The sequence below is a fragment of the Cordyceps fumosorosea genome (genome assembly GCF_001636725.1).
Source record: "Cordyceps fumosorosea ARSEF 2679 chromosome Unknown scaffold_7, whole genome shotgun sequence".
Lineage (NCBI taxonomy): Eukaryota > Fungi > Ascomycota > Sordariomycetes > Hypocreales > Cordycipitaceae > Cordyceps > Cordyceps fumosorosea.
The window spans coordinates 1,070,931-1,098,825 of NW_017387307.1; the positions used below are offsets into that span (position 1 = coordinate 1,070,931).

Consider the following 27,895-nt stretch of genomic DNA (forward strand, 5'->3'; position numbering starts at 1 on the left):
CACATTACCTTTCTTAAAATACCCTTGGATTTAACGAAGTGACTGACACGGCCAGACGGATGCAGAAGCCGGAGGAAGCAAGACTAGTTCGTCTGCAACTCCGTCAGCCGCGGGGTCCCGTGTCCGGGGTCCCAAATTCCGCGAGTTTCCTCGCTCATCGTGGGCGCAGTTGGCAGTTTCGAACATGTCACGCAACTGCCGACCTAGACGTTGGCGTCTGGACGAAGAGATGTCACCCGCGACTGGTCATATTCCAGGCCCTGTGTCGCGTGGTGCTATGTAGATCGGGAAACAGTATTTGGATGTATGCAGGATACAGCAGGCTAACTTGTCCGTGGCATATTCTGTACATACATACAACCGCAATAATACGATAAGATCGATGAGTTCCGAATTTAGCCCTAGCCTCAGGCCCAGGCGGCACATCGGCTCCCCGGCCCCCAGCCCCCCGGCTCCCCGCAATCGTTTACTCTTTAGTTAGTTAGTATGGTTTCGAAATAATTAGTGTGATGGTGAGGACTGGCAATTGCTGGCGCCGGCTTTCCATCATCAGGTCACATCTCGAGACCGCAGAGAGAGACAAAAAAGACATGGCCACAAAATGCCTCGAATACAAATGAATGATTGGCTTGTGGACAGCCATTGATATTCTGCCTCCTTGCGGCTGAGCTCCCGGCGCAGACATAACATGGGTTTCTGGTCTTCGTCTCTCTCGGAACTTGTCAAGAAACTTGTGGCTTTCCGTCTTCATGGATGCTGTATTTATGAAATGCACATCCCCAGGTTTTTCATGGTGCAAAAATTCACATTGCTTGCCGCATATCCCGAGCAGCGTTGTGAAAATGAAGACGGCCAACAAACGCCCTCTTACTGATGATGACTCGTTCTGGGCTCCTGGAACCGTCCACCTCGAAGATTGTAAGTGGCCATCAACTCCCTGGACTGACACGATGCATTAGAAATGTAGTTGATGCAACTGACTGATATAACCTACCTCACCTTAGTGCCGATGCTCTACAGGTCGCTTTTGCCATGTTCGCGATGGATGACACGGCGAACAAGGTCCTCGAGGCTGGTGGTGAGCCCCGGATCCCGTCCCTGGGTTGCAGAACCTCATCTCGGACTTGGATGGTTGCGATGCGTTGAAGCGGCTGTCGGTGCTGAACCAAAAGCGAAGGGAAATATCGGAGGCCTGGCACCGAATTTGGACCACGCACGAAATTGATGCATTCATCGGTCCGGTAGGTAGGTCCACGGCCGTGGAGCACGATGAGTATACGCTGCCGGCGTATACTGTGCTGCTGAATCTACTGGATGCAAGTGTTGGTTGCTGTTGACGAGACGTATGAAGCCCTGTTGCTGATGCAACTCAACGCTCTAGTATCCAGCTTGCTCAATTCCTGTTGGGCAGGTCAGCGAGCTAGATGCCACTGAGCCATTCGAGTTGAAGCCTGGCCAGGTCGGCCCAAGATGTAAGTCTTGTCATCCTTCTTTTTCATTTTTTGCCCTACTTTCTACCGATGCCACCTCTAACAAGGAGATCTTCTTGTCTAGACAACCCTGCGAACCTGGCTGGTGTACCTGTGCGATTCAAGTATCTACGCCGCAGATGCAAGACGAAGAATGTTTAGAGATTTCCGCAATCATTGACAGTTGCATGAAACGGCGTCAGTAGCATTTGGGCGTCAGTTTTGGATAAGCACTAGAGTTTGCGGATGAGCAATGATGCCGGGAAATGTGGTGGGCGAATGGTGTGGTGAGAGAGGTTCTTGATAGAAGTGATGATCAATTGATTGTGTTTATGATGAGAGATGGCCATATTTACTCTAACCACCAGGCTAACTCGTCCTCAGAGTTTCCCAAATCTCTTGAATACCAGCGCAGGCCTCCTCACTCAGCGGCCCCTTGGCAATCCCCGTCAACGTCTCCTCCAGCTGCTCCGGGCTGCTCGCGCCAATCACCAACGCATCCCCCCGCGCGCCGTCCAGCGCCGAGTGGTGAGCCATCCACCTATACGCCATCTCCGCCGCGCCGACGCCCTCCGCCGCGGCCAGCTCGTTCCACCTCCCCAGCGCCCTCGCGTACCGCTCCTCGCGCAGGTACGGCGCGCACGTCGTCGACGCCTGTTGCGCCGGCGTCTTGCCGAGGAAGCCGCCCGCCGCCGGGCTGAACGCGTGAAACGCCACGCCCAGCCGGCGCAGCGTCGGCAGCAGCGTCGCCTCCTTGTCCCGGCTCAGCGGGTTGTAGCCGCCCTGGTACACGGCAGGCGGCGGGTAGCCGTGGGTGATGCAGTGCTCGTGCGCGGCGGCGACGGCGGCGGGCGGGAAGCCGGACAGCCCGAGGCGGCGGAAGCGCCGGCGGCGGTAAGCCTCGTTGACGCCGGCGAGCGTCTCGGCGAGCGGGGTGAGGGGGTCCATCTTGTGCAGGTAGAACGTCCCCGCCGGCGTGCCGAGCCTCTGGATGCTCTCGTCAGCCGTCTCGATGATGCGCGCCTGGCTGGCCCACGGCGTCGTCTCTGTCCACGAGGGAGGGCTCCATTTCGTATCCAGCGTAAATCTTTCTCCGGCGCGTACTTGGCCCAGCGTGGCTTCTGAATTCCCGTAGGCCTGCGCCGTGTCGATAGTTGTGACGTTGTGTGCGCGTAGGACTCCCAGGAACGATTCGAGGCTGGTCTCGGGCTTGAACAGCTCCCTGTTACCGATTCGCGTTCCACCAAAAATGATTGCTGCAGGCTGGCGCATCATGCTGACTTTTCTCGAACCATGTGCCCTAGGCAGGTCTCACGGATAGTTAGTTGTCAGTTCTAGGTTTGGCGATGATGGGGGTTGATAGATGCTTGTCTAGCTATGCCAATCACGGTAGCGGGCAAAACGGCGGCTGATGTAATGGGGGGGTATGAGTGCTCACTCACATGCTCAACTCCAGCAAATGAATCGTCATCCAGCAAATGTAGGGTATCATAAATTTATCTTAATAATAATTCCGTGACTGGCCGAATTCACCGGCGCGGGCTTCTGTCACGATCATCCCGCCTGCGCTCAGGGGATCTAGAGCGACTACGGCGTCTAGGTCGGTCATCGCGATGTCTGTGTCCCCCACGCTCCCGGCTTCGATCCCTCCCCTGCCTGTCGCTCCTCTCGTCCCTCCTGCGTCTATCACCCCTCCCGTACCTATCGTGGCCCTCATCTCTCACCTCCCTCTCACGACTTCGTACTCTGCGGTCTCTGTGCTCCTTCCCGCGAGAGCGACTTGGATGCCGCCGTCGCTCTCCCGCTTCTCTATCACGATCGCGGCTTCCACTCCGGCTTCGCCGTCTATGACGCGCGTTCCGCTCCAGTCTGTCCCCATCGCGATGTCGTCGTGATCTATCTCGGCCGTGTCTCTCGCGATCGTCGCCATGAGTCTCCCCAGCTTCATCCGGTCCAGCAGTTGGACCAACCTGCCTCTTGCCGGTGACTTCGATGGCGTTCGCGCCCGTTGTATCCCTCTGTTTTACTGGCAGTCCGAGAGCGCGTGCCAGGGCATCCTCCTCTGCCTCCTTGATCTTGCGCAGCTCCTCCTTGCGCTCGCGAGCCTCGCGCTCCTCCTGCGTCTCCTCGGTGTTGGCGGCGCTCGCACCGGCCTTGGCGTACCAGTTGAGGTCCTTGCCCTGCTGCCAACGGCCTACGGGCGCCTTCAGGCTGTGGCCAAGGTAGTTTTCGCGGCGGGACGAGTTGGCGACTTCGTCCCAGCTGAAGTTGACGCCTCCGCGTGAGCCAGTCTTTCGGATCGTGGAGAGAAGATCCATCGCTTCGGCCGTTTTATTGCGCAGACAGACTGCTCTATCTTGTTGCTGGTTTTTCGCAAGCTTGTAATTCGATGGAATACTCGCAGGTCGGCTTTTCAGATGTCGACTTACTGTTGGCGTAAGGTGAAGAATGAAGCGCTATCTGGAGCCAGCCAGGCCAGTGGACTTCTGTTTACTTGGTTAGTCAGCACCTTGCAAGGCATCATAGTGGGAAATCGCAGCACATGCTTCTTCATTTCAATAATAAAATTCTTTAAATATTTCTCTTCTGAAAAGAAGAAACGGTTATCGTTTGGGCCGATATGCAAAGAAGCCATCGTTCCTGGCGCTGTTCCAGTATCACCTTCTAGTTGAGAGGCGAATGTCTATTCAGCTACTAGACTATGTCTGGTTACTTTCACAGCCTTTGCGTTGCATCTACAACATCCTCGTCGATTGATCTACGCTGCTTCCGGCCACATTGTGATTATCAGCAGCAATAATGAAGCAGCTAGTCCAAGACTTTCATTGGTCACAAGACATGCAGGACCCCTCATCAGAAAGCTGACCAGCTATGAAGCTTCCCATGAACAGCACCCCCATCTGCTCAAGACAACTTGGCTACGAAAACGAACATCATAATCGGAATCAAGACACTTGGCCAAAATGGTCCTCGCCCCCCTCTTCTTCCTCCGAGCCCGACAACCGTCGAGGAGCGCCAATTGGGACAAGCCGAACCTCGCGCTGCCCGACACGGCGAACCGCACCTTCAACGTCCACTTTGAGCTTCGCCGCGGCCTCTACGTCAGCACGCACAGCTTCCCGAAGCACGACGCCACCGCGCAGGAGCAGGACAAGGACACGCTCTTCTTCCCGCCGCCGCACTACCACCTCTTCGCCGACGAGCACTTCCTCGTCACGCGCGGCGCCGGCACCTGGCACCTCTGGGACCGCGACGTGCGGCTCAAGGCCGGCGAGAAGCTCTACCTCCCGGCGCGCGCCTGGCACTCCTTCGAGGGCGACCGGAGCGCCGAGGCGCCGCTCGCGGTCGAGGTGTACTTTGACAAGGGCCACGCGCACGTCGAGGAGCGCTTCTTCCGCAACATCCTGGGCTACCTGTCCGACTGCCACCGGGAGGGCATCGAGCCGAGCGTCTGCCAGCTGCTCATCTTCTTTCACCACTTCAGGATGGTGCCTGGGCTGAGGGTCGCGAGGTGGGAGCTGCTGAACTTGGTCCTGAACCTGGTCATCATGTACGTTGCCGCGTTCCTCGGCCTGCTGATGGGGTATGAGGGCTCCTATGATGAGTATTACCGCGAGAAGAAGAAGACGCAATAATGTCGGACTCTTGTGTTGGATTAGCTCAACTGCGACTTCCGCTCAACTTAATTTCTGCTCAAACTTCTGTCCAACTTCTGCAGGTACCGCACCGTACAGATTGGCATGATGGCCAGCGCGGCCACTTTCGCGGTGCGAACATGTGTATCAGCGCCGATATATTGAGGCGATGCGTTTTGCTTTACATAATACCTAATACTAGTTGCTGGATCAAATATTTGTAGAAAGAAATTCGAAAATTCCGTCAACCAACCTAGTGATTGATGCCTTGGATCTGCCTGTCTTCCTGGGATAGTGGATGTAAGTAAGCAAGCTGAAATGCGCATGTGCTAAACAGGGCTCAGCCATCGCACGAGGGCAAATACCGGTTGTTCTAGTTGATTTTTTTTTCTAAAAAAAAAATTGAGGTAAAGTTTCTCAGTACTTACTAATATTTTGCGGATTGGGTTTATAACAGTCTTCATTGTAAACGGCAGTCATGTGCAGGCACATTCATCTCAACCCTGGTGGGGTTGTACCACAAGTAGCTTTGGTCTTCCTCGCGCGCTCTCTCGTCGCGCCTCAACTTCAACCTCTCTCCTACCCGACTCAACCTGGCCACCAAGTCGCCCGTCGCCCCTCGCCCATGATGGACAACCCCAACGACCCCCCGCTCGACGAGATCCAATGGCACTCGCCGCAGATTATCCAGCAGATGGGCGGCCTGCACTCCAACACGATCCTCTTCTACTTTGCCGAGTCGCCCTTTTTCGAGCGCACATCCAACAACGCCGTCATCATGAGCCAGGCCATGAACAACATGTCCATGTACCACTTCATCCAGACCCGCGAGGCCTTTGAGGGCCGCCTCAAGACCATGTCCGGCCTCGAGTTCATCGTCGGCGAGGAGCCCGCCGAGACGGGGCCGGGCATGGGCACTGGCGTTTGGGTCATCCGCAAGCAGACACGCCGGAAGCGCTTCCAAGAGGCCGACGAGATCACGATCCACGCGTCATACTTCGTCGTCAATGAGAATATATACATGGCGCCCACGCTCGCGGATATTCTGGCGGCCCGCATCGTACGTGATACCGACTCGCTTCCCCATCATCGTTGCGACATGCTAACGAGAAATCAAACCGGCGCAGATGTCGATATCCTCCTCCATCTCCAAGGCCCTCCCGGCTGCCGAATCCGCTCGATCTTGGCGCCCGGCCGGCGGCCACTACTACAAACCACCTCGCGCGCAGGCCTCCGGGCCCGCCGGCGCGCTGCACGCGGCGCGGGCACGCATACAGGAATCCAAGGAGGCCACGCCCACACCGACCGGCAGCAGCGGGGGGGGCGGCGCCAACAAGGGCACATCAACCACCGCACCGCCGAACCTCGAAGTGCAGTCGCTGGAGCGCGTGGCGGAGGAGGCTTTTTGGGTACACATGCGATACGGCGGCGAGTACATCGACGAGAACCCCATCACCGGCCGGCCCGGCGACTTTCACCTTTCTTCGACGGGCCGCAAGCCCGTCACGGCGCCCAGATCCGTGGCTGCCGGTCAGCTAGGCCCCGCGGGCATAAGCGCCATGACGGGCCCGCCGGTACGCGGCGGAAAGGCGGACGACAAGAAGGATGGGGGAGTGGCTTCGGCGGCAGCGAAAGGAGACAAGGCGGCGCGGTCCGCGATGCCCAAGCCGAAGCGCAAGAAGAGCAAGCTCGGCGGCACTGGCTCGCGCACACCCACGGCAGCATAATGAGAGGCAAGATGTGTGGCGAGCAGACCAAAAGGGAGTATGGCGGGACGATTACACAGCACAAAAAAGGGCGTTTATGGATTTTCATGGTGGATGAATTGCAGGATAGCTGCTCGAAGTACTTAAAGATACCCCCCTTCTTCAATTTTTCAACCACCGCGCAGAGCAAACGCTTTCAGCAAGGGCTTAGATGGTGTGTCCGCCGTCGGCAGAGATGATGGCGCCCTGCAGGAAGGACGCCTTGGAGCTCACGATGAACAGGATGACGTCGGCACTTTCCTGCGGCGAGCACTTGCGCGGGATCGGCATGCCGCGCACGGCGTCGCCGTCGTGGGGGATCTGTGCGGTGAATGGCATGCTGTCGCCCCCATCCGGTCAGCCAACAAACAAATCGATTTGCTTGCGCGTTGCGAAGGGAGGGAGGCGCTTCTGTGCTCTTACTCTGTTATGCCCGGGGCGACGGCATTGACACGGATGTTCTGTGGTGAGCACTGCCCAAAAAGCCAAATTGTTAGCGGGAGCCGCCCATGCCATGTACCGTGCAACTTGGAAATATATGTATGTGATTATGGCGGCTTACGTCGAGGGCATCCGACTTTGTGATTTGAATCATGGCCGCTTTCGAGGCAGCATAGGGCGCTAACATGTCAGTCAGCATTCGATCCCACGGCATTGGCAGCAGCAGCCAACTGCGTTTCGTTTTCTTCAGTCGCGCTTACTCTTGCCGGGTATCGGGGAGATGCCGAGGCTGCTCGCGATGTTGACGATGGCGCCCCGCGCGCCCGGCCGCCCGTCGTGCGTCGGCAGCGGCTCCTGCGTCCTCATCTGGCGCGCCTGCGCCCGGCCGCACAGCCACACGCCGCGGGCGTTGACAGCCATGACGTCGTCAAAAGTCGGACGGGTCGACGTCGCTCGAGGCCATTCCGGGGCCGTAGATGCCTGCTCTCCGTTGAGTTTTGTTAGCGCGCACAACCCCTCCCTCTCTCGCTCTCCTTCCACCGCGCGCGCCACCTGTCAGTGCCATTCTCTCGTACCTACGCAGTTGACGGCGTAGTCGATCCGTCCGAACTGCTCGATGGCGCTCGCGACGCCGCTTTCGACGTCACTTTCAAGGCGCACGTCGCTCAGGACAATAAGGACACTGGCGTGCGGCGCGACAGCCTCGATGGACTGCTTGGTGGCGGTCAGCCCCTCGCTGCTGCTGTCCGTGATGGCGATCTTGGTGCAGCCCTCGACGGCAAAGGAGATGGCCGTCTGCCTGCCGATTCCTGGAAAGGGGTTGGCCAGTTATGTAGTTGAGTTGACACGTTCAGTTGCCGCATCATATAAGAGCCCCAACTTATTGTGCTTCACCCTCACTTTCAAAAAGAAATCGAGAAGACATTTCAAAAAAAAAAAAAAGATTCAAAAATTGCCACACTCCCCCCCTCACAAATCAAATCAACTCACCAGAGCCTGCACCGGTGACAAAGGCCACGCCGGGATACAGCGTAATGATGATCTCTCTACTTGCTGTTCGGAGGAGGCGGAACGATGATCAAACAGAACTACCTATTTTAAGCCAGTTCGGTTCTCGGCGCCGCAAAACCAGGCCTCGCCGTCTGAATGGGCAGGGAGGGGGGTCTTGTACGGCTCAACCCAACAAAGGAGAGATGACCAGAACCGCTTGTGCGTGTAAATCGTCGAGGAACGACGATCAAAGGCGAGTCTTCATATATTCGGGAATTCCTACGGGCAGATGAAGGGGAAAAAAGAAGGCTGCATGATGCAACCCTCCCCTCTGAAAAGCATATATACCCCCCTCACTAAGAGAAGCACGGAGCCTCCCCGCCTCGGTGCCTTTTCTCCCCCGCACGGCCGTAACTCTGTCCTACTAACAACAAGTATGTTTGTTACGGGTTGCACGACGGGTAAGAGACAGAGAGTCGGTCACGACGCCAATGTTGAGGTGTGACTGAGACACGCGAGATGCCAGTTTCCTTTTGCAGAAAAGAAAAAAAAATGACAAGAGAAAGATGAGACTGTTCGATATACTCTGTAGCATCGTGTGCTGCCCCGGCGCGGAGCGATGGCTTCGATGGCTTATCTTATGATGAATTGGAAAATGGTTAAACGTACGTCTATCGAATGTTTGATTGAGGATCCCAGTCCCCTAAAATGTACGCCAATACATGCAGGTAACATGTAAACACAATGCAAAAAAAAAAAAAACTATATGTATTCATCCGATGCTTAACCCCCCTCCCCCGAGACATGATCAGCCATGCCATTTCATGCAACCTCCCGTGCAACCCTCCCCCGCCCCACCTCCTTTCCGGTCTTTATCATTCCACCACCCATCCCCGGCCGGCAACCTTTCTCTGCTTCACCTTCTTGGCCGGCAGCTGCCAGCCCTGCCCGCCCGTGTTCTCGGCCCTTAGGTACGGGTTCACCCAGCACTCGCGCGTCGCGCCGCCGTCCACGCCCGCCGACGGCGCCCGCGTCTCCTTGATCGGCTTGCCGTACGTCAGCAGCGACGTGCCCCTCGCCAGCCCGGCCAGCTGCCCGCCCGAGACGTCGGTGAGCGCGTGCATCCGCGTCTTGGGCGTCTTGGACCCGTCGCCCGTCGGGGTCGCCCGCTGCAGGTACGAGTACACGATGTACTCGGGGCACTCCTGGATGCTGAGGTGCGCCATCGGCGAGGTCGGGTGGATGTACACGAGGCCGCCGTCCTCGTTGCCGCCGGCGCGGAGGGGAATGAGGGGCACGTACGGCACGTCGATGGCCCGCTTCGGCTTGCGGTGGTGCTCAGGGGGCACGGGCGCCTTGTCCGCCCGGATCGCCACCTGGTCGATGAAGCCGGCGGTGGCCATCTGCTTCAGCGCGGCGACCTGCTTCGCAGACGGCGGGTCCAGCTTCTCTTTGTACTGGAGGCTGGCAAACGATGGGATATTTGTGCGCAGGAGATCCGTGATCTGCTTGCGAAGCTGCTGGATTTCCTTGAGCACCTTGAAGCGCACAAAGTGGCTCTCGCACCACGCCTCCGTCGGCTCGTGCGCGAATTCACCCACGACCTGCAGCAGCTTGATGGCGTCGGACTTGTCGTCGAGGTAGCAAAAGTTGTGATGCACCTGGTTGAACGCGCGTCGCGCATTGACTTGTCGTGTCTCGGCCACGATGTCGGCGTTGGTGCGGATTGCCCCGTCCTCCTGGGCTGCCAAGGCGGGCACCGCCTGCGCCTCGGGTAGGAAGACTTCGGCGGCAGACAGGCCGGCTACCAGAGCAATGGTATACGGCAGGCAGTCGTGCAGGTGGCCGACGAGTAGAATTCTCGCGAAGCGGGGGGACAGGGGAAACATGGACATGGTCTGGCCGATTTGTGTAATCTGACCGCTGGTCGAGATGGCTGAGAGGTATTCCAGCAGCTTCTCTGCTGTAGCCAGGCTGTGCCGCTCTGGCGGTGTAGGGAACGGAAAGTTGACGACGTTCTGCAGATTCATGGACTTGAGCTGCAGAACGACGCCCTCAATCGGCATGCGCAGGAGCTCAGGATCTGCAAACTCCTGGAAGTCGCGCTCAAACACGGCAGACGAATACAGCCTGTAGCAGTGACCGGGGCCTGTACGACCTGCACGACCCGCGCGCTGGTTCGCGCTGGCTTTGCTAATCCAGCCAATGTCGTAGCTTTGCACGCCACTCTGACGGTCGTAGTTTCGGTCCTTGACTCGGCCACAGTCGAACACGAATCGAGTTCCCGGGATGGTCAGCGACGTTTCGGCGACGTTGGTGGCCAGGATAATTTGTCTCGTACCCTCAGGTGCGGGTTCGAACACGCGCATCTGCTCTCGTGTAGGGAGCAACGAGTAGAGAGGCAAAATCTGTACTTTCAAGGGGGCGGCTTCTTGCTCTTCCTCGACCTCGAATTCATTTTCCCCCTCTTCCTCGCCATCCGACATTATCTCATCCAAATCATCATGCGCATTATCATCCACATCACCAAGTTCGAGGTCCTCCACTTCCAGTGGTGCTTCAGAGGCTGATATCCGTACTTTGGGGCCTTCGGCAGACTTCAGCCCGCCAAACGCCGTTTTTAAGCGCTTGCTAAGTTGTAGAATTTCGTTGCGGCCAGTGAGGAACACCAGGAATCCACCGGGTGGGAGTTTTCTATGCCCACGGCTGATCTTGCGGAACGCTTCCTCAACATAGTCGTGGTGTGTTTTGCGAGCGAAGTGCATGGTGACGGGATGCTGTCTACCCTCCACCTCAAGAACCGGGGGAGGCGTAGGAAATAGGTTTGGGTTCATTGTGAGATCCTCAATTCTAAGAGTAGCGGACATGATGACGAGCTTCAGTGGCTTGAGCTTCTTGTCTTCCTCTGCTAGCTCGGCACGAAGCTTAATGACCCTGCTCAGCATACCGATCAGGATATCTGTGTTGACACTCCTTTCGTGCGCCTCATCAATGATGATGGCCGAGTATTTCTTGAGAGTAATGTCTTGGGCAATTTCGCGCAGTAAAATACCATCTGTCATGAACTTAACTGCAGTCTTGTCGTCGACACTTCCCTCAAATCGAATCTGGTAGGCGACTCTTGAGGAGTGATCGCCCAGCTCCTCAGCTACACGCCGTGACATACTGACGGCGGCGACTCGGCGAGGCTGCGTAACACCAACCATGCCCGGTGTTTTTGAATCCGCAGCTCCATAGCCGGCTTCGTACAGAAACTGGGGTACTTGTGTCGTCTTGCCGGAACCTGTAGCGCCGCAAATGACGACAATGTTGTTGTTATGGATGGCTTCCATGAGTTTCTGCTCTTCAGAGACCACAGGGAGTTTCAGGCGAGCTTCCTGGATTTCCGGTGTCCTCGTTACGGTCACGCTGAATGCTTTTCTGTCGGTATTCGCGGTCGGTTGTAGTTCCATAGGCAGCGGGTCTTGCTCCGGCGCACGAGGGACGAAATTTTCGGGTTTTGGAATGACCATGTTGCTTGTTGTTGGCTCATTCGGCTTGAAGCCAAGCGCTTCATTGCGTTGTTGCGTTGCCCACGCTTTGAATATGGAAGATCGTTGCGATCGTTGTTCAGCTGCTTCTTCATCCTCATCGTCGTTGTCGTCGTCGTCGTCGTCGTCATCGTCTTCGCTCTCATCGTCTGAGGCCGAGTCTTCATCATCTTCAGCTTCTTCATCTTCATCGTCGTCTAGCAACTCCTCGTTGTCGTCACTGAAGCCACCCCACTCGTCTTCATCACCGTCGCTCCCACTTTCGCTCTCTGGATTTGTGAGCTGGACAGGAACCGTGATTTTTGATTTGACACCGCCTCGTTTTTGTCGCTTTTGGATCACCGGTCTTCCATCATCGTCGACGTCGAGAGGCCGTTTCAAGCCAGAGCCTAGCACGACTGGTTTTTGTGTGGTATCGGATATAGGTTCTGTAGCCTTGCTTTCAGGCTGCGGTACTGCAATGGGTGCAGACTTTACCCGGGCAGCGAGCTTGTGGCTCGGGAGTTCTTCGTCGTCCACGTCGCTGTCGTCGCTGGCCGCCTCGGGTCTCTCCTCTAAGAGCTCTGCGCCATCCTCAATTCCGGCCCTGGATTCTCTCAGCGCTCTCGCCAGGCTCTGTTTCTTGGTCTCGCGACCCTGACCCAGAGATTTGCTACTCGCGAATAAACTCGTGTCGACCTTTTTCGAAGCCAGCTTGGCCAACAACTCTCGGTTCTCGTCCTTGCGCAGCTTGGTGTCAATGTATTTTTCGAGACGCTTCGCCTTCTTCGAGTTCATCTTTCCCGCCTCTTGCTTCAGCTCCTCCTTCATGCGTGCGCGCTTGTCTGCCCATTCCTGCTTGTCGGCCGAGTCGAGGATTTCCTGATTGGTGTCCGCGGCGTCGTGGCGGCCATTTTCCTTGGCTCGCTCGCGAGCAAGCACCTTGTGCTTGCGCTGTCTAGGAATGAATTTTGCCATTTCTGCCCGGATTGACAGATATTCGGCCCACGATTCCTTGCGCAAAACTTTTTTCGACTGAAGTTCTTCTGCAAGACAATATCCAGCGGCACTACCTAGAATTTTGGTGGAGCTTGATTTTGCCGCTGGTGACCGCAAAAACCTGCAACCCGAACGGGACTAGTGCGGGGCGGTGAGCTGTTATCACTAACCTGATCGTGAGGCTCAGTTACCCGGGACATGCTAGAAGTTTGCCAAGTCAAAGCAAAATGGCAGCCCGGGATATCAGGGACGATGCGTATCCGGCAAAGACTCAGAAGGCTACCGGGTTTGTAAACGGAATTGCAACTGAGGTATCTTCGACAAACTACTCTGACCGAATCCTTGTCACAATCAGCCAGGAAGGGAGGCTATCACAATGGGTACGCAGCTAAGCCCAACTGCATGATCGGTCAGCTTATCGCATGTACAGGTTCAAGTTCCCCTGACGCCATCTGCGGCCGGAGGTGTTGAAATGAGTTTACCCGCCGGTAGCCACGGCCTCCTTCCGTCCACACACCTCACACCAACGACGCTCCTGGGCGGAGGTGGGGGAGAACGGGAGACTCTCGGACAGCTCTACGCGGCGCAGATCGCGAGCTTCTTGTCACTACGCTACCCCGATGACAGACGGACTTTGGTGGTTGGATTTGGGTTGAAGAATCTTGACAAAGAAAGAGAATCCTTTTTCGATCTTGTGGAGCTGGCTCAAAAGGTATTGTAAATACGTCGACTGCTTCTTGAGGCAGATATTATGAACTTTATTCGAGATGGCTACTTCGGGCTCAGCACAAGGATTGCTACCAATCGAATCGAACATTTCAGTTTTACCTATCAGGAGACGGTAAATCTCGAAGTTGAGTTGGTGGCCGGCGCGAACAGAAAAGTCCGAGATGATGACACCTTTGCTCGTCGAGGCCGGCAAAACATCACCGGTATCCCCCGACATGCAGCCAATATAATGCATATAAAAGGGGTATTAAGACATGGATACCTTGCGAACCGGCAGCATCCGTATCGATTCTAAGGACCATTTGCATCATCACCACTGACTGGCGATGCATCTACATAGCTCAGCCTCCTCCCCAGAGCGGACGCGGCGGCCAGCGAAGGATTCACGTTTTTGACACCAAGGGCAACACTTCGGTGTTTCAAAAGTCTTGAGTTCTCAAGAACATGATATGTTACAGCGGTTGTGTTGAGCATGCATGTGGCTGCCTGGAATCCGTTCCGTTGATGTAGTGGCGTCCATCACCGGCCTGGAATGCGCGACACGCGCTGTAACGGGCGTCGCGGGATTTTTCCTGAATGAGTATTGATCCTCTATCGCTTTATGAATGGATATTCTTTATTGATATATGATTGCGGTGGAGTAAAATAGCCGGAATGGAGGGATTCCCGAAACCTGCAGATGGACGACCCAATTGTGGTCCTTCGGAGGTCTCCCCCGCGTCATGATATTACTTGACAGCTTATAAGAGACTCGGCATTTATAATGAGACTTTTCCAGTTGAAATAGAGGGAAGTATATGCTTGGGCACATGTCTCTTTGCAGAATATCCGCCCTCTCGACTCAATCCAAATGGGAGAAATCGCCCGTTCAATATAACAACCATGCTATTAATCTACGCCATTGGCATCGCGCTTATCGGCTTCATTGCCGTCACTATTATTCAGGCGCTGACCTCGCCATTACGGTCTGTTCCAGGGCCTTTCCTTGCTCGGTTCACTCGTCTCTGGTACCTTTTCCGCGTCGTCAGGGGGCACTTTGAGGATGAAAACATCGCGCTACACCGGCGTTACGGGCCAATCGTCCGCCTGGCGCCGAACATGTTCAGCATTGACACGCCAGAGGCCGTCAGCGCCGTGTACAGCGTGGGATCCAAGATGCCCAAGTCGGCGTGGTACGATGGCTGGCAGCACCCGACCGCGGAGCGCGCAACCTTGTTCCCGGACAGGTTGCAGAAGCGACACGCGGAAACTCGGAGGCGCTTCCAGAATCTATACAGCATGACTAGTCTGGTGAGCTATGAGGGGTACGTGGATTCATGTACCGAAATCTTCTTCCAAAGATTCGACAAGCTTGCGAGGGAAGGGACAGCATTTGATCTGGCGCACTGGTTTCAGTGCTTTGCATTCGATGTTATTGGAGACATCACCTACTCGAAGCGCTTCGGGTTCCTGGATCACGGCGAGGACATCTCGGGTCTGCTCGCGGCGAACCACAAGCTCATTGTGTATGGAGCCCTGGTTGGCACTTTCCCGGAGGTGCACCCAATTCTGTACCGCGTCATGACTTGGCTGGGCATCGGCGGAGCGGCCGGCCGGAATTATCTGCTCAGGTTCACACAGCAGCGCGTGACTCAGCGTCGCGCGGAGATGGCCGCCGCCGCGGAGGCATCCACAGACGAGGCATCTGACGAGTACAAGCCGCAGAGCTTCCTCGACAAGATGCTCGTCCAGAACGAAAAGGATCCCGAAAAGGTCACGGACGATCACCTCATTAGCATGTCGCTGGCGAACATTGTGGCCGGCTCTGATACGACCGCCATTACGCTGTCGGCGATCTTGTACCACTTGATGCGGAATCCGGCTGCGCTGGCAAGGCTGAGGGCGGAGGTGGACGAGTTGGAAAAGCAGGGCAAGCTGGACGACCGCGGGCATGTGCGATTCCAGGACGGCAAGGACATGACGTACCTGCAGGCGGTGATCACCGAGGCGCTGCGGATGCACTCAGCCACGGGCCTGCCTCTGTGGAGAGACGTCTCCAAAGATGGCCTGATGCTAAGTGGGCAATACTTCCCGGAAGGGACCACGGTCGGACTGAATAACTGGTGCGCGCATTACAACGAGGCCGTGTTTGGGCAGGACGCGCACGAGTTCCGGCCGGAGCGGTGGCTGGCAGAGCAAGACGAGGTGAAGAAGTTGAACGCCTACTATCTACCGGTGAGTTAACTATGGAATACACAAAAGCCTTGGAACAAGGGACTGACACTAGATTTAAGTTTGGATTGGGTTCGAGAACGTGTATTGGGCGACACATATCAATGCTGGAAATCTCGAAGCTGGTGCCGATGCTGGTCAGGAGGTATGATTTTGAGGCGGTTCATGGAAACAACGCATGGGAAACGAAGAATCTTTGGTTTGTCAAGCCTATTGATTTCAGAGTCAAGGTCAAGCACAGAGTGTAAATCGTGGTGAGCCTTCTGGCGGAGTGTAAGAGCTAATGCGACCTTGGCCCTGACCAAGAAGCCCAGTGCGACTGCGCAACTAAAGTCACACATGGTTGTTCATTAAAGAAATCGTGCATTGCCCTATTAACGCCTTTGAAATCTCATTACTCATCTTGGAAGTAACCTTGGTCCACTAGAAGCAACCACTCGAGGCAATCCTCGCCGCCCGCCCCGCCGATCGCAGCCTTACGCCGCCGCACTCGATCACAGACAGACCCCTCACTTCCCGGGCCGTCCGAGGCGATCCCGTCTCGCATAGCAACCAACTCTCATCCTCTACATAGAAACACGGCCAGACCACATATTTATGGAAATCATCATCGTTGGAGCCGGCATAGCCGGCCTCTCCCTCGCCCTTGCGCTAGCTCGGTCTGGCCACCGCGTCCTCGTGCTCGAGGCCGCGCCGGCGCTCGCCGAGATGGGCGCCGGCGTGCAGATGACGCCGCTCGCCATGCGGTACCTGTTCCGCTGGGGCATGCGTGACGACGTGCTCGACGCCTCCATCGTGCCCGCCGAGATGCTCGTCCGCGATGGCGCCTCGGGTGACGTGCTCGCCGCGATCCCGACCGGTACCATGGAGGAACGGTACGGCGGCGCGCCGTACATCGTCGTCCATCGCGCGGTCCTGCATGACCTGCTGCACCGCCACGCCATCCGGGCCGGCGCGGAGCTACGCGTCGATAGCAGGGTCGTCGCCTACGACTTTGCGGCCGGAGCGGTGGAGCTGCATGACGGGACCCGGCTGGTCGCCGACCTGGTGCTCGGTGCCGACGGTAAGGCCCACCCCGACCGGAACACTCTTGCTTGACATATAATGGCTTAATATTTCTCCCTTCTCATCTCATTTGATCCTAGGCATCAATTCGTTTGCGAGACGCCAACTCCTTGGCGACGCCAACGCCGACACCCGGCCCACGGGGCTGGCCGCCGTCCGCACTATGGCGGAGGTGGCGCAGATGAAGGCCGATCCGCTGCTCGCCGACTTGGCCGACCTGGAGACGTACAGATCGCACCTGTGGATCGCGCCGGGGCGCTCCGTCATGGCCTATCTCATAAAGGAGGCCACGCTGTTCAACGTCGTGCTCTCGCACCCCGACGACATCGACATGTCCAAGTTTACCCCCGACGAGTACCGGGCCTTTGCCCAGGACCTCGTCAAGGGCTTTGAGCCAAGGTCAGCAGCCAAGCCCGCACTATCACAGAGATGTTTCCCTCTTTAATCACAGCTCTCTAACAATGTCAACAGGGTACGGCGGCTGATCGACACCCTGCTGCCCAAGATGCAAAACTTCCCCGTACACGCCGTGCCGCCGCTCTCGCGCTGGGCCCACGCCTCCGGCCGCTTCGCGCTCGTCGGCGACGCCGCGCACGCTATGGCCTTCTACCTGTCCATGGGCGTCAGCATGGCCGTCGAGGATGCCGCGTCCCTCATCGCCGTCCTTGACCTCGCCTGTCCCGCCGCCGTCAAAGGAGCGGCCGTCGATCACGGCAAGCTCAAGACGGCGCTCAAGGCGTTTGAGGAAGCGCGTAAAGAGCGCGTGCGCATTGTGCAGGACGCGAGCCTGCACGGAGGCCGCATGCTGCACGTCGAGGACGCCACGAAGAGGGAAAAGGTGTACGCGGCGATGAGGGCGGACGGGTTGAAGGACGCCGACGGTGTGTCGGAGGCGACGCTGGCTACGGAGAGCTTGACGTATGGGCTGGCGGATCAGCGGGTGAGGGACTGGTGCTTCGCGTACGACCCGGTCAAGGTTGTTAAGGTGTGTTATGAAGCGATAGCGTAGACTTGGTGGTATTTGAGCATGCCACTGTCTGTATGGCAGGCGCCGGCATAATAGAACATAAGACTATATATATATATATATACATGTATAGGAGGTCCCAGCTAGAATATCGCAAAATATAAAAAGAAAAAGAAAATAAAATCGCCCGTGTCTCTTTTATTTCTCCGTGTATCGGACATATCTTAAGCGCGGCGACAACATAGCTCGGGATCCAACCGGAGCCCGGGATCCAGCCGGCATTGGTTGCCCAAAACGGAAATCCAACACGGAGGTGGCCGGGCCGGACAACTACACGACGAAGACGGACGAGCGTTTCTCCCACGTCCATAGTCTCTGGAAACCACCGAATTTCCCCTTTTCAGTATAGCAATATCGCCGAGTTGATAATCTGCCTGCAAGTGTGAAGCGTTCTCTCCTACCCCTGTTGGTTAGGTAGACTTTCAGCTTGGCTGAGCTAGTCTACCTGAACCCTCGCGATCGCCACCCGTTTACGCGTCAACGTAATGCTCTCATCGTCCAGATCTACATACCCTCAGATCGAGTCATTCTCATTTTCTTTTTTTCATGAACTTACCTCATTTATACTTCCCGACACAACACCGCGAAAAGCATGTCCACCACGCCACCGAGAACCATCTACAATGTCGACCCTCCTCCCGTCGACCTCATCCGATCTATCGTCACCTCCCCCTCCCCCCCTCCCACACCCGCCAAGCCATCCTACGGCATCGACTCCCCCCTCGGCCTTCTCCTCTCCTGCTTCGCCGCTCCCCTGTACCTCTACGCCACCCTCCGCGGCAAGTCCCTCGCCTGGGACGCCATCTACGCCTCCTTGCCCCCGTCCTCCTCCCCGGCCCTCGACGTCGGCTGCGGCCGCGGCCTCGTCCTCTTCAAGCTCGCCGCCGCCCGCGGCACGCGCGCCTACGGCATCGACCTATTCCGCACCGGCGACCAGACCGGTAACGGCCCCGCGGCCACGTACCGCAACGCCGCCGCGCTCGGGCTCCTCGACCGTGTCGTGCTGCACGAGGCGAGCTTCACCGAGTCGTTCCCATTCGCGGACGGCGCGTTCGGTGTGGTCGCGTCCAGTTTAGCGTTGCACAACGCCGACCGCGCGGGGCGAAGAACGGCGGTGGCGGAGATGGCGAGGGTATGCGGGCCAGGCGGCAGGATCGTGCTGGTCGACTTGTGCGGATACTTTGGCGATCACAGGGCGGTGCTGGAAGGGTTGGGGTGGACGGACGTGGTCGTCTCGTTTGTCGGTTGGAGGATGGTCTTTGGCATCTGGCCGTGTCAGCTCCTCGTAGCAACCAAGCCCCAAAGAGCGGAAAGCCAAGAGGCTGCGTAAAGGAAAAATTACTGTATAATTGTGCAATACGTCGCGGTTGGAGTTTGGGAGTGTGTCCTACGGAGCCTTTTTCAGAATGACATCACTGCTGCATCGTACATCCTCATCTAACTCGTATATGCTCGTTAAACTATATAGCCCGGAAGCCACCTATTCAACTAGACAATGTTTCCAAACACTGCTTTCGTAGAAGAGCTTGGGATTCATCAATACTCGCATCAACTCCCTTTCCTCTTCGTCCGCCATGCTTTCCTCTTGGTATATTTGTTGATCCGCGCAATTCGCCTTGACTTGCTTTCTACCAGAACCAGCCTGCTGGGCCATTTCAAATGATGACTGTGCACTCTTTATTTCAAATGCCAATTGTAACCCTCTAACTCCCCCGTGTTCAAGCATTTGCATCGCAATCCCACATGCTCTACACGATACCTGTCGGTCTACGAACGGGAAGCGGGCTTGCGGTCTCTGTCGAGTCGAGTTAGTCGATGGGCTTTTAAATCGAGTTCTAAATACCTACGTGCTGAGTCGTCTTGACAGCTGATGGAGCTTCTTGTCATTGTCGGCCTCGTGCACAGCCTTTTGCATAGCAATACTTCTCTCCTCTTCCTGGTGTCTGGTGACCTCCTCTTGACTGGGAGGCAGGTGCTCGTTTTGAATATCCACCTTTTTGGCATCTTCAAAGGAGCTGATAGCGTTTTTGATACCTTCCGCGCCGAGCATCAGGGTACCAGCCGGCAGACGGCCGCCAGCGACCGTCTTGAGCTCCGTAACACGCTCCGACTCCTCGCGCAAGACCTGGAACACCCTCGACATGCGGCCGATAGCAAGAATCTTGTTCTTGATTGCTCGGCGCTTGAATTCAATCGATTCGGGGTCGTGGTCGGTGGGAGTCGAAACGACGGGTGGCGACACGCGACCGGGCGAGGTAGATGACGGTGTCTCCTCTCTAAGTTCCTCTTCCGAGCACGTGCTGAGAATAGCAATCAACATGTCTGTAATCTTTTCTCCCACAAAGGGCAGCGACCAGGTAAAGACGTCCATAAAGTTTGGAAGCCAGTAGGGGTGGGGGGTGCAATTAAATTGGCGAATGTTCATAACATTGTTTTCGTACTTGAGAACCGCGGCCTTGTTGTTATAAACGTCGAGGTAATTCGGTGCGGAAAAGATGGTCATGACACTGGGGAAACCGGTCGTCTTAGTCTTCCGGTACATTCGGTAGCCGGCGTCTTGAGCTTCATGTGCGCGGATGACGGAGAGGAGGTTGTTCTTCTCTAAGAAGGCGCACGCTGCGGGATATGAGAAAAAGTACGAGCATCCTCGTACGTGGTTATGCAGGAAATAGTCGCTAGTTTTTTCCTGTCCAAAGTCTTCGAGGGGGTCGGCCCAGAGAATGTCACACATGAGACCCTGCGTAGGAGGCTCCCGGAACCGATCAACCTAAAGCAATCTTGTTAGTAAATGGTTCTACACGACTCAGTCATAAAGGGCTTCGCGTCTCGTACATTTCTCAGGTCATCCAGGGTGTGCAGCTCGGGGCTGAGACCTCCATGGATGCAGAGAAACTGCTTGTTCATGACAGCGGCGAGGGGTAGGCAGCAAAAGGCCTCAATGCAGGCTTCGTAGACAGCCTCGGAGTACTTGTGTTTGCATTCGAGCTTAAAGGTGAAGTAGTCGGTCAAGTGACGGCACTCGTGGTTGCCGCGCAGGAGCCAGAGGGTCTTAGGGTAGTGGATCTTAAGAGACCACAGATACAAGACACACTCGATAGAAAAGTAGCCGCGGTCGACGTAGTCGCCAAGGAAGAGGTAGCGCGTCTCGGCAGGATCGCCGCCGACCTCGAACAGCTTCATGAGGTCGTAGTACTGGCCGTGGACATCACCACAGACAGTGATGGGGGCGTCCATCTCGAGTAGGTTGGGCTCTGCGCGCAAAACATCGGCACCGGTCTTGAGGATGAAGAGAGCCTGCTCTTCGGTCAAACGACCCTCGCGGTAAAAGTGCTGCTTGAGGAAATGGATGTCGGGTTTGGTGTGGGTGCTATCCGAGAAGAATTGCTCGTCCGTAGGTTTGAAGGTGGCCGGTGCTTGGACGTCTGCGGGAGAATGAGTTGATTAGCATCATGATGAGGCAAACGTTGCGCGGGACGTAAACAGTTCAGATGCATTTGTCGCGCAGCTTGGCAAGGCGGCGTATGCACTGCGCAGCACCTGGGCTCGACATACCTTTGCAAACACGCTCCATGGTGCTAACCTGGGTGCCATCCTCCATGGTATGAATCGTGAAATCAATCTCGGGGACGGGCTTCTTGTGCTGAATGGCACGGATAGCATTGTCGACCTGCTGGTTGCGACGGTCCTCGAGGGTGGTGGTGTGCTCGGCGTCCATGGCTGCGGCGGGGGGGAGGTAGCCGACAAAGACGCGGAGGAATCAGGCAGGTGTCGGGTGGAAGAAAAACGCCTCCTGGATGGACAGAAAAGAATGTTGTCGCAAGGTCAGCCTAATCGCAGGACCGAATAGCCGCGCTTTCTTGGCGGTGAGGGGCTGAGGTTTGCAGAGCAGAGCAGAGCTAGAGCATACGAATATTTGTATGCGGCTTGCTGGTAAGTTAGGCAGGTCCGGGAGCGACTCCAAGGTGACTCGTTGAGACGGCAGAGGGCGCTGGTAGGGGGTGCGGAACGAGGCCGTGGATGATGGCGGACGAGTCAAACTGGAGGTTGATGCAGAATGGTTAGGCAGAGCTCCGTGGAGAAGAAGGTTGGTCTGCAAAGAGCAGAGAATGGATGGGCAAAGCTTCCAGGTGGGCGGCGGATCCAAGGCGATGGACGGGCAGGTGGGTTACAAGTGGGAGAGAAGAGGCGTGATTGGGAGTTGCAGTGGAAGCATGACGAGGAACGAGGTGCCCGATTTGGCGCTACGGGCAGTGTACAGTGGTGGTTTGGTAATGCTTACAGTGGATGAGCTGCCTGTGTTGCATGGATTCTTTGCCCACCCAATCAAGGTACCCCTCATTCAGCAGTGTAAGCTGCCAGTCATCAGAGGAGCTCTACAACTCAACCAGCAATTTTCTCCTACCCGTGAGATTTTGAATTCTGATTGAGATGATTCTCTGCGAATTTTCAAAGCTTTCTCTTTCCTGTTTCCATTTTTCCTCGCTTCCTTTTTTCCCCAGTATCTGGACTCACCCCTGTGCCCCGCGCCAAAGAGGCAGCTCGGGCCCCGCTTCCACCCTGGGATACGAGGAAAAAGTCCCCCAATTTGCCCAAAAAACAAAGGCAGCCAAGAAAAAGCTGGCGCAATAAGCTTTTCTGGCCTTGTCTTCGACAAACCACGCAGTCAGCGCATCACGGTACATACATTGTAACGGGTTACACAACACACATTCAAAAGCATTCCCAAGTACAACTTTTAATGCTAACAAATGTGGCCTTTCTTCTCTGACGAGATCTCTGAACCCCATTTCGCGCCACACTTTTCCCGTCGTTTGTCTCTCGCATCCCACTACCATTTTTGTGTCAACTACGTCACACCTCGGGATGTGGCTGAATCAGATAACCATCAACCAGTAGAGCTACATGATCTGTACTGATGACTGGTTTCTTCATCGACGATTATTCTCTTATCACCAAGTAAACTTTGTTTAATGTATTTACTTCCATTTTTCATTTCTCATCTTTTTTCTAACGTTCAGTGCCCATCGCCACCGTCGCGAAAACTTACCTTCCTACCTGTCATCGAAGCTGCATGTTATGGGAAATGACCTCATCCCTTTCAAAGTTCGACGTCTTCCATCGAGAAATAAAATCGTCTCGGTTGACTAAATGGCTCAGCATACTCCTAGCTTCGCTAATCAAGGTCACTTACTGTAGCCACCGCAGATGCGTCTCAGGCCCTCAAACGCGCTTCGCCCGTGAAGGACTCGCCAGTTGTCAAAGACTACAGCAGTCAAGTCAGCAACAGCTCCAAACACAATCAGACCAGCCATCAACCTACTCAGCATTCGCCCGGGCGTCAGCTGGAACCAGTACTCGCTATCCTTGCGCGTCAGAATCTCGTTCCACTTGCGCGCAGCCTTATACCACGCATCGACGTCGACGTCCAGTGGAATCACGCCTCTGTCATCGTTGTTCCAGCGAATCCGATGCAAGGCCAAGTCTCCCTCAATCACGGGATATGCACGGTCCGGAGCAATCGCTACGTCTTGGTTCCCGCTTGCATGCCACGGCACCTTGACCCGACGCAACGTTTCGTAGTCTTCGGGCGACTCCTGCTTGAGCAGTGACGCGGCGTGGAAGCCGTCCACAAGCAGTGACTGACCGCCCAGGGCCTCTTCCGGGCGTTGGTTCGGGGGAGGCGTGTGCGAGAGCAGGTGGAATGCTTGCAGGCCAGCCGGCTCGGTAAAATAGGTTGTGTCGGTGTGAGCCGCGAGTGCCAGGTTAGTGTACGCCGTATCAGCCAAGGCAAGATCAGGAATGAAGTCGTAGAACCCGCCGTAGTGAGTATTTCGGATTGGCCCAATCGTCTCCAGCAGCTTTTCTGAAGCCTCAGGCGTCGCAGGGGTGTTTGTCACGAAGCAGAGGCCATATGCGCGCTGCAGGTGTTAGTCATGCATGTGCAAGCAGTTGAAGCCTGGCTTACAATTTTGTCTGTCAGGTCCGCCAGGCCGTTCAGGCCCTTGCCTTCTACAACGGAGTCAAACGGAACTTCCGGGGGATTCTCTGCGATGCTGGCACCCCACAGTTTCTTTTCGCTACGAATTGTCAGGGTCTCATGGTTCACCAGTGCGGCTTCATGAAGACTTACTTTTGTGCCATTGGGTGATTGCTTCTGCTGGCAGTGAGGGCTTCGTAGAACCATGCCCAGGGGTAGTAACTTTTATGCGAGTCGCTCCCTACATCCATTAGCTTCTTATTCAAAGGCGCGATAGGGTTTTATGGGCAGCTGCATACAAGTAATTTCCACTCCGTCGGTTTTGGGCGATATTTTCGCTGGTTCGATTTCTGCCGAAATCTAGGCTTGTCAGTATAGCTCCGCCACTAATAGACAGGACGCCTCACGCCAAATGTGTCGTAATTTCTCTGCATCGTGTCTTGGTTGACGCACAAATTGCAGCGACAGTTGTCGCTTGTTTGTGTTAGCATACTTCGGCGCTGCCTCACCCACCAGAACTTACCGAAGCCAAAACTTGGAGCTAGAGCCAGTAATTAGCCAAGAAAGTACAATTGCTCATGTCATCACGTACAGGAGCGTGTTGACTTGTCTTCCGGATTCAGCGCTTCTCAAAAGCAGCCCTTTGGCGCTTGATTCCAGGACCGTCGAGTATACTCTGGCATTGGGCCGAATCCCCGAAACAGCTACCGACACGCTGCTTCGTGTTAGAGTAGCTTTTGGGCTATGCATCGTTAGCCGCAATTCTATAGTGATTGTAGAATCGGTTACTTGCCGGATGGCTTGAGCCACGCTCAGCAGGCTCGATTTCATCGTGCCGTGTTTTTTTTAATGCAATTTGTTGCTTGGAAGATACATCCTCATTACCCCGGACCGACGGAGGCAACCTAGTTAACCTTAGCGGGCTGTTGTTAGCAGAGAACGCCACAGTTCGCACGTGAGAACAGGCTTCCGAATCAGCAGGCAGCGCCACAGCGCGCGGCGCAGGCCGCAAAAAGTTCTGACGTCGCAACTAAGTTATCTCAGTAGTTACTTGGGAGGACAGACCAGCTTGATGGCGATTGCCTTCCGAACCTCTCAAACTCAAAAACGCAGCATTAAAAAGTCACCACCGCCCGTTCGCCAATATCCTCCGTGGTAGCATTCTCAACAGAAGATACGAGCACGTCAGGCATCATCATCAGCCACGAATTTCCTCTTTGTGCCACAAAACATTGTCATGGCACTGCAACTTTAACCATCCGTGCGCCCTCGACAAGGCACCATCCAGAAGAGCGCTTCATCCGACAAGTTTCCGAGGCAGCGCTCCCTCTACAGCATGAACTTCGAAGACGAGCAGCTCGTCAACTTTTATCACGATCGCGTGTCTGCGCACCGACGACTTCTTTCGCCGACAAGCGAGTCCCTCTGGGACAGATTTCACTGGTCGGGCTGGAGCATCACACTGCTGGTCCTCGCAGCTACGCTCCTCTACAGAGCGTATGGCCAGGAGACAACTCTCGATGCGGTCGTGACATCGGCAGGCAATATTCTTCTCGAAGCACTCATCTTTGTCCTACCCGCCCGCGTAATCTTTGCCGTTGACAGCTGGATCAACCCGTCGCAACCGATGAGCAACAACAACACGCACACAGCCAAGAGCGATGCGATGCGCCGTATAATAGGACTGGACCGACCAGGAGGTGTGATGGCTACCGTTCTGAAAGCCCGAAGCCGCGCGCTGTCGGCCACAAGCAATGTCTTTGGGGTCAAGGCGCCGTCCGACCAGCCACCAGGGCTAGGCAACATTGATAATTCGTGCTACCAGAATAGCATCCTGCAGGGACTTTCCTCGCTCGATTCTATTCCGGAGTTTCTGTCAACGTGTCTCGAGAATCTGGACACTAAGCAACCCAATAGCAATGTTGCTCAGACACTAAAGACACTGATATCTGATCTAAATGATCTCGAAAACAGCGGACAGACTTTATGGACGCCGAGAGTGCTCAAATCGATGAGCACGTGGACACAGCAGGATGCGCAAGAATACTACTCCAAAATACTCGACGACATAGAAAAGAGCGTGGCCACTGCAGTGCAGGGCTGTCGGCCGCAGCATGGGCTGGAAAGTGACGCACTGGTCAAGGACGATGCGACACCCAGCGAACACAGCGATGACAGCGGATACCACAGCGCCACTCCCGACTCGAGATTGTCCGAGATGAAGCTGATTCGAAATCCTCTCGAGGGGCTGCTCGCGCAAAGAGTAGCCTGCATACGTTGTGGTCACTCGGATGGCATCTCCATGATTCCATTCAACTGTCTTACGCTCAGCCTTGGACTCGACAAGAATCAACACGATCTCTACGAGCGTCTAGATGCGTACACCAAGGTCGAGGCCATCGAAGGTGTCGAGTGCCCCAAGTGCACGCTTTTGAAAACGCAAATTCTCTTAACAAACCTCTTGAATAAGATGAAGGAGAGCAATATTTCCGAGACACAGTTGTCCGACACGATGCAACGCTTGGAGGCAGTCAATCTTGCGTTGGAAGAGGATGACTTTGACGAAAAGACGCTTCACGGGGCATGCAAAATCTCACCAAAAAGCAAGGTTATGACAACCAAGACGAAACAAATCGTGATCGGGCGGCCACCTCAATCACTGGTCGTACATATGAATCGGTCTGTATTTGATCCAACCACGTTTGATATGATCAAAAACTCAGCACCTGTGCATTTTCCCATGACTCTAGATCTTGGCCCGTGGTGCCTAGGCAGCTCGGGCAGCAAGGCTGGCAGCGTCAGTAGGGAAGAGTTGTGGCCCACGGGGTCCATGGCTTCCTTAATCGCTGCGGACAGCAACCGCTCGCGGCTTTCCGGTCCGATTTACGAGCTGCGCGCTGCCGTGACACACTATGGCCGGCATGAAAATGGACACTACATATGCTATCGCAAGTACCCACGATCTGCACAAAGTACCCCGGCTCCCAGCGAAGCAGCCGAGGCAACGACTGATGATACGTCGGAGGGGTTTACAGGACCCGCGCCGGAAGAGAACGCAAGACTAGCGATGTCTGAGTCCAAGGCTGCACCCGCACATTCTGACGAATTTGTTGAAAAAAATGAAGAAGTTACTTCGGCAGAAGCTCAAGAGGCCGAGATTGAGGGTAGTGTAGAAGAAGTTGCAACAGGCGAAGTTGCTGATCCCGACACCGACGCCCAGGCAGAGAATCGGAGCGAGGCCACCACGCCGATTGAGCCGACGTGGTGGCGCCTCAGTGATAACAACGTCAGCAAAGTAAGCGATGAGACAGTCATGTCGTTATCGCCCGGCGTCTTTATGCTCTTTTACGAATGCGTCGATTCCACCATGGTTCTCGACGCGGAGGAGGACGAGATGCAGGACGCTGAGGCTGGCCTACCTACCAATTTTCATTCCGAGGCTACAACACTCACCGCGCCATCGGGGCCCGGCTCGCGCACTTCGATGTCGGGCACTTTGGGCACGCCTACAGCGGACACAGAGACGGACATGGAGACGGAGACGGAGGCTGACGCCAACGAATACCGATCAGATGCTGGCGCCACGGAGACGGACGATACGACAGTGGGGACCGCAGAGTCGGCCTCTCCTCCAGACAGCGATTCCGGGGTTGACAGCAAGCCTTGAGGAGCTAGGGATGATTGGGCACTGGAGTATTTGTTTGCTAGGGCGAAATAGGTTCTACTGCATGGCAAGGCGTTTTGATGGGCAAGCTCTGGCGAAGTAAGGGATCGACGACCGTACAGCATAGCCAGAGCGGTGTTATTGTCTATTCTGGGTTGTTGGAGCGAGCATAGCATAAAAAAGAATGCATTTTTCTCGTGGAAATTTTATTTTCCTACTCTTTTCTTTTTCAGTTGCGTCGCGAAATTGTGCCCGTCTGATGATGGCTCGGCGTTATAACCCATGGGCAAGGGGATGTATTCGTAGGCCGTGCGGTGCGGGATCCAAGCAAGCAACACGAAATGGCACGCAATCCTGAAACGCGGACGGCACATGCGTTGCATTGGCTTGGCACTCTTCGGCGCATGAATGATCTGTCCCGAAAGGGCGAATTG

The 27,895-nt window shown here is 55.6% G+C and overlaps 11 protein-coding genes across 11 annotated transcripts; 6 read left to right on the plus strand and 5 right to left on the minus strand.

Annotated features, from left to right (window-relative positions):
- Positions 1-1,838: 1,838 nt before the first annotated feature.
- On the minus strand, positions 1,839-3,787 carry ISF_03850 (NADP-dependent oxidoreductase domain protein; the record flags this gene model as incomplete). The annotated part of the gene is made up of 2 exons (XM_018847456.1): positions 1,839-2,769; positions 3,171-3,787. 2 exons carry the CDS (start codon positions 3,785-3,787, stop codon positions 1,839-1,841), a joined length of 1,548 nt encoding a protein of 515 aa, XP_018705663.1.
- Positions 3,788-4,432: 645 nt separating this feature from the next.
- ISF_03851 (Cupin, RmlC-type) lies at positions 4,433-5,104 on the plus strand (the record flags this gene model as incomplete). Its single annotated transcript, XM_018847457.1, has 1 exon — positions 4,433-5,104. The coding sequence occupies one exon, from the start codon at positions 4,433-4,435 to the stop codon at positions 5,102-5,104; it is 672 nt and encodes a 223-aa protein (XP_018705664.1).
- A 628-nt stretch (positions 5,105-5,732) lies between these two features.
- Positions 5,733-6,831, plus strand: ISF_03852 (Mediator complex, subunit Med6; the record flags this gene model as incomplete). Its single annotated transcript, XM_018847458.1, has 2 exons — positions 5,733-6,164; positions 6,232-6,831. 2 exons carry the CDS (start codon positions 5,733-5,735, stop codon positions 6,829-6,831), a joined length of 1,032 nt encoding a protein of 343 aa, XP_018705665.1.
- Positions 6,832-7,017: 186 nt separating this feature from the next.
- On the minus strand, positions 7,018-8,215 carry ISF_03853 (oxidoreductase, short-chain dehydrogenase/reductase family; the record flags this gene model as incomplete). Its single annotated transcript, XM_018847459.1, has 5 exons — positions 7,018-7,170; positions 7,412-7,470; positions 7,551-7,770; positions 7,870-8,099; positions 8,191-8,215. The coding sequence occupies 5 exons, from the start codon at positions 8,213-8,215 to the stop codon at positions 7,018-7,020; spliced, it is 687 nt and encodes a 228-aa protein (XP_018705666.1).
- A 940-nt stretch (positions 8,216-9,155) lies between these two features.
- Positions 9,156-12,767, minus strand: ISF_03854 (DEAD-like helicase; the record flags this gene model as incomplete). Its single annotated transcript, XM_018847460.1, has 1 exon — positions 9,156-12,767. One exon carries the CDS (start codon positions 12,765-12,767, stop codon positions 9,156-9,158), a length of 3,612 nt encoding a protein of 1,203 aa, XP_018705667.1.
- Positions 12,768-14,399: 1,632 nt separating this feature from the next.
- Positions 14,400-15,976, plus strand: ISF_03855 (Cytochrome P450; the record flags this gene model as incomplete). The annotated part of the gene is made up of 2 exons (XM_018847461.1): positions 14,400-15,731; positions 15,851-15,976. The coding sequence occupies 2 exons, from the start codon at positions 14,400-14,402 to the stop codon at positions 15,974-15,976; spliced, it is 1,458 nt and encodes a 485-aa protein (XP_018705668.1).
- A 349-nt stretch (positions 15,977-16,325) lies between these two features.
- On the plus strand, positions 16,326-17,802 carry ISF_03856 (Monooxygenase, FAD-binding protein; the record flags this gene model as incomplete). The annotated part of the gene is made up of 3 exons (XM_018847462.1): positions 16,326-16,791; positions 16,874-17,192; positions 17,265-17,802. The coding sequence occupies 3 exons, from the start codon at positions 16,326-16,328 to the stop codon at positions 17,800-17,802; spliced, it is 1,323 nt and encodes a 440-aa protein (XP_018705669.1).
- A 610-nt stretch (positions 17,803-18,412) lies between these two features.
- ISF_03857 (methyltransferase) lies at positions 18,413-19,150 on the plus strand (the record flags this gene model as incomplete). Its single annotated transcript, XM_018847463.1, has 1 exon — positions 18,413-19,150. One exon carries the CDS (start codon positions 18,413-18,415, stop codon positions 19,148-19,150), a length of 738 nt encoding a protein of 245 aa, XP_018705670.1.
- A 437-nt stretch (positions 19,151-19,587) lies between these two features.
- Positions 19,588-21,535, minus strand: ISF_03858 (serine/threonine-protein phosphatase 2B catalytic subunit; the record flags this gene model as incomplete). The annotated part of the gene is made up of 4 exons (XM_018847464.1): positions 19,588-19,615; positions 19,668-20,587; positions 20,653-21,242; positions 21,373-21,535. The coding sequence occupies 4 exons, from the start codon at positions 21,533-21,535 to the stop codon at positions 19,588-19,590; spliced, it is 1,701 nt and encodes a 566-aa protein (XP_018705671.1).
- Positions 21,536-23,003: 1,468 nt separating this feature from the next.
- ISF_03859 (trimethyllysine dioxygenase) lies at positions 23,004-24,231 on the minus strand (the record flags this gene model as incomplete). The annotated part of the gene is made up of 6 exons (XM_018847465.1): positions 23,004-23,083; positions 23,141-23,738; positions 23,786-23,897; positions 23,951-24,038; positions 24,097-24,157; positions 24,205-24,231. 6 exons carry the CDS (start codon positions 24,229-24,231, stop codon positions 23,004-23,006), a joined length of 966 nt encoding a protein of 321 aa, XP_018705672.1.
- Positions 24,232-25,133: 902 nt separating this feature from the next.
- Positions 25,134-27,464, plus strand: ISF_03860 (Peptidase C19, ubiquitin carboxyl-terminal hydrolase 2; the record flags this gene model as incomplete). Its single annotated transcript, XM_018847466.1, has 1 exon — positions 25,134-27,464. The coding sequence occupies one exon, from the start codon at positions 25,134-25,136 to the stop codon at positions 27,462-27,464; it is 2,331 nt and encodes a 776-aa protein (XP_018705673.1).
- Between the last annotated feature and the right edge of the window lie 431 nt (positions 27,465-27,895).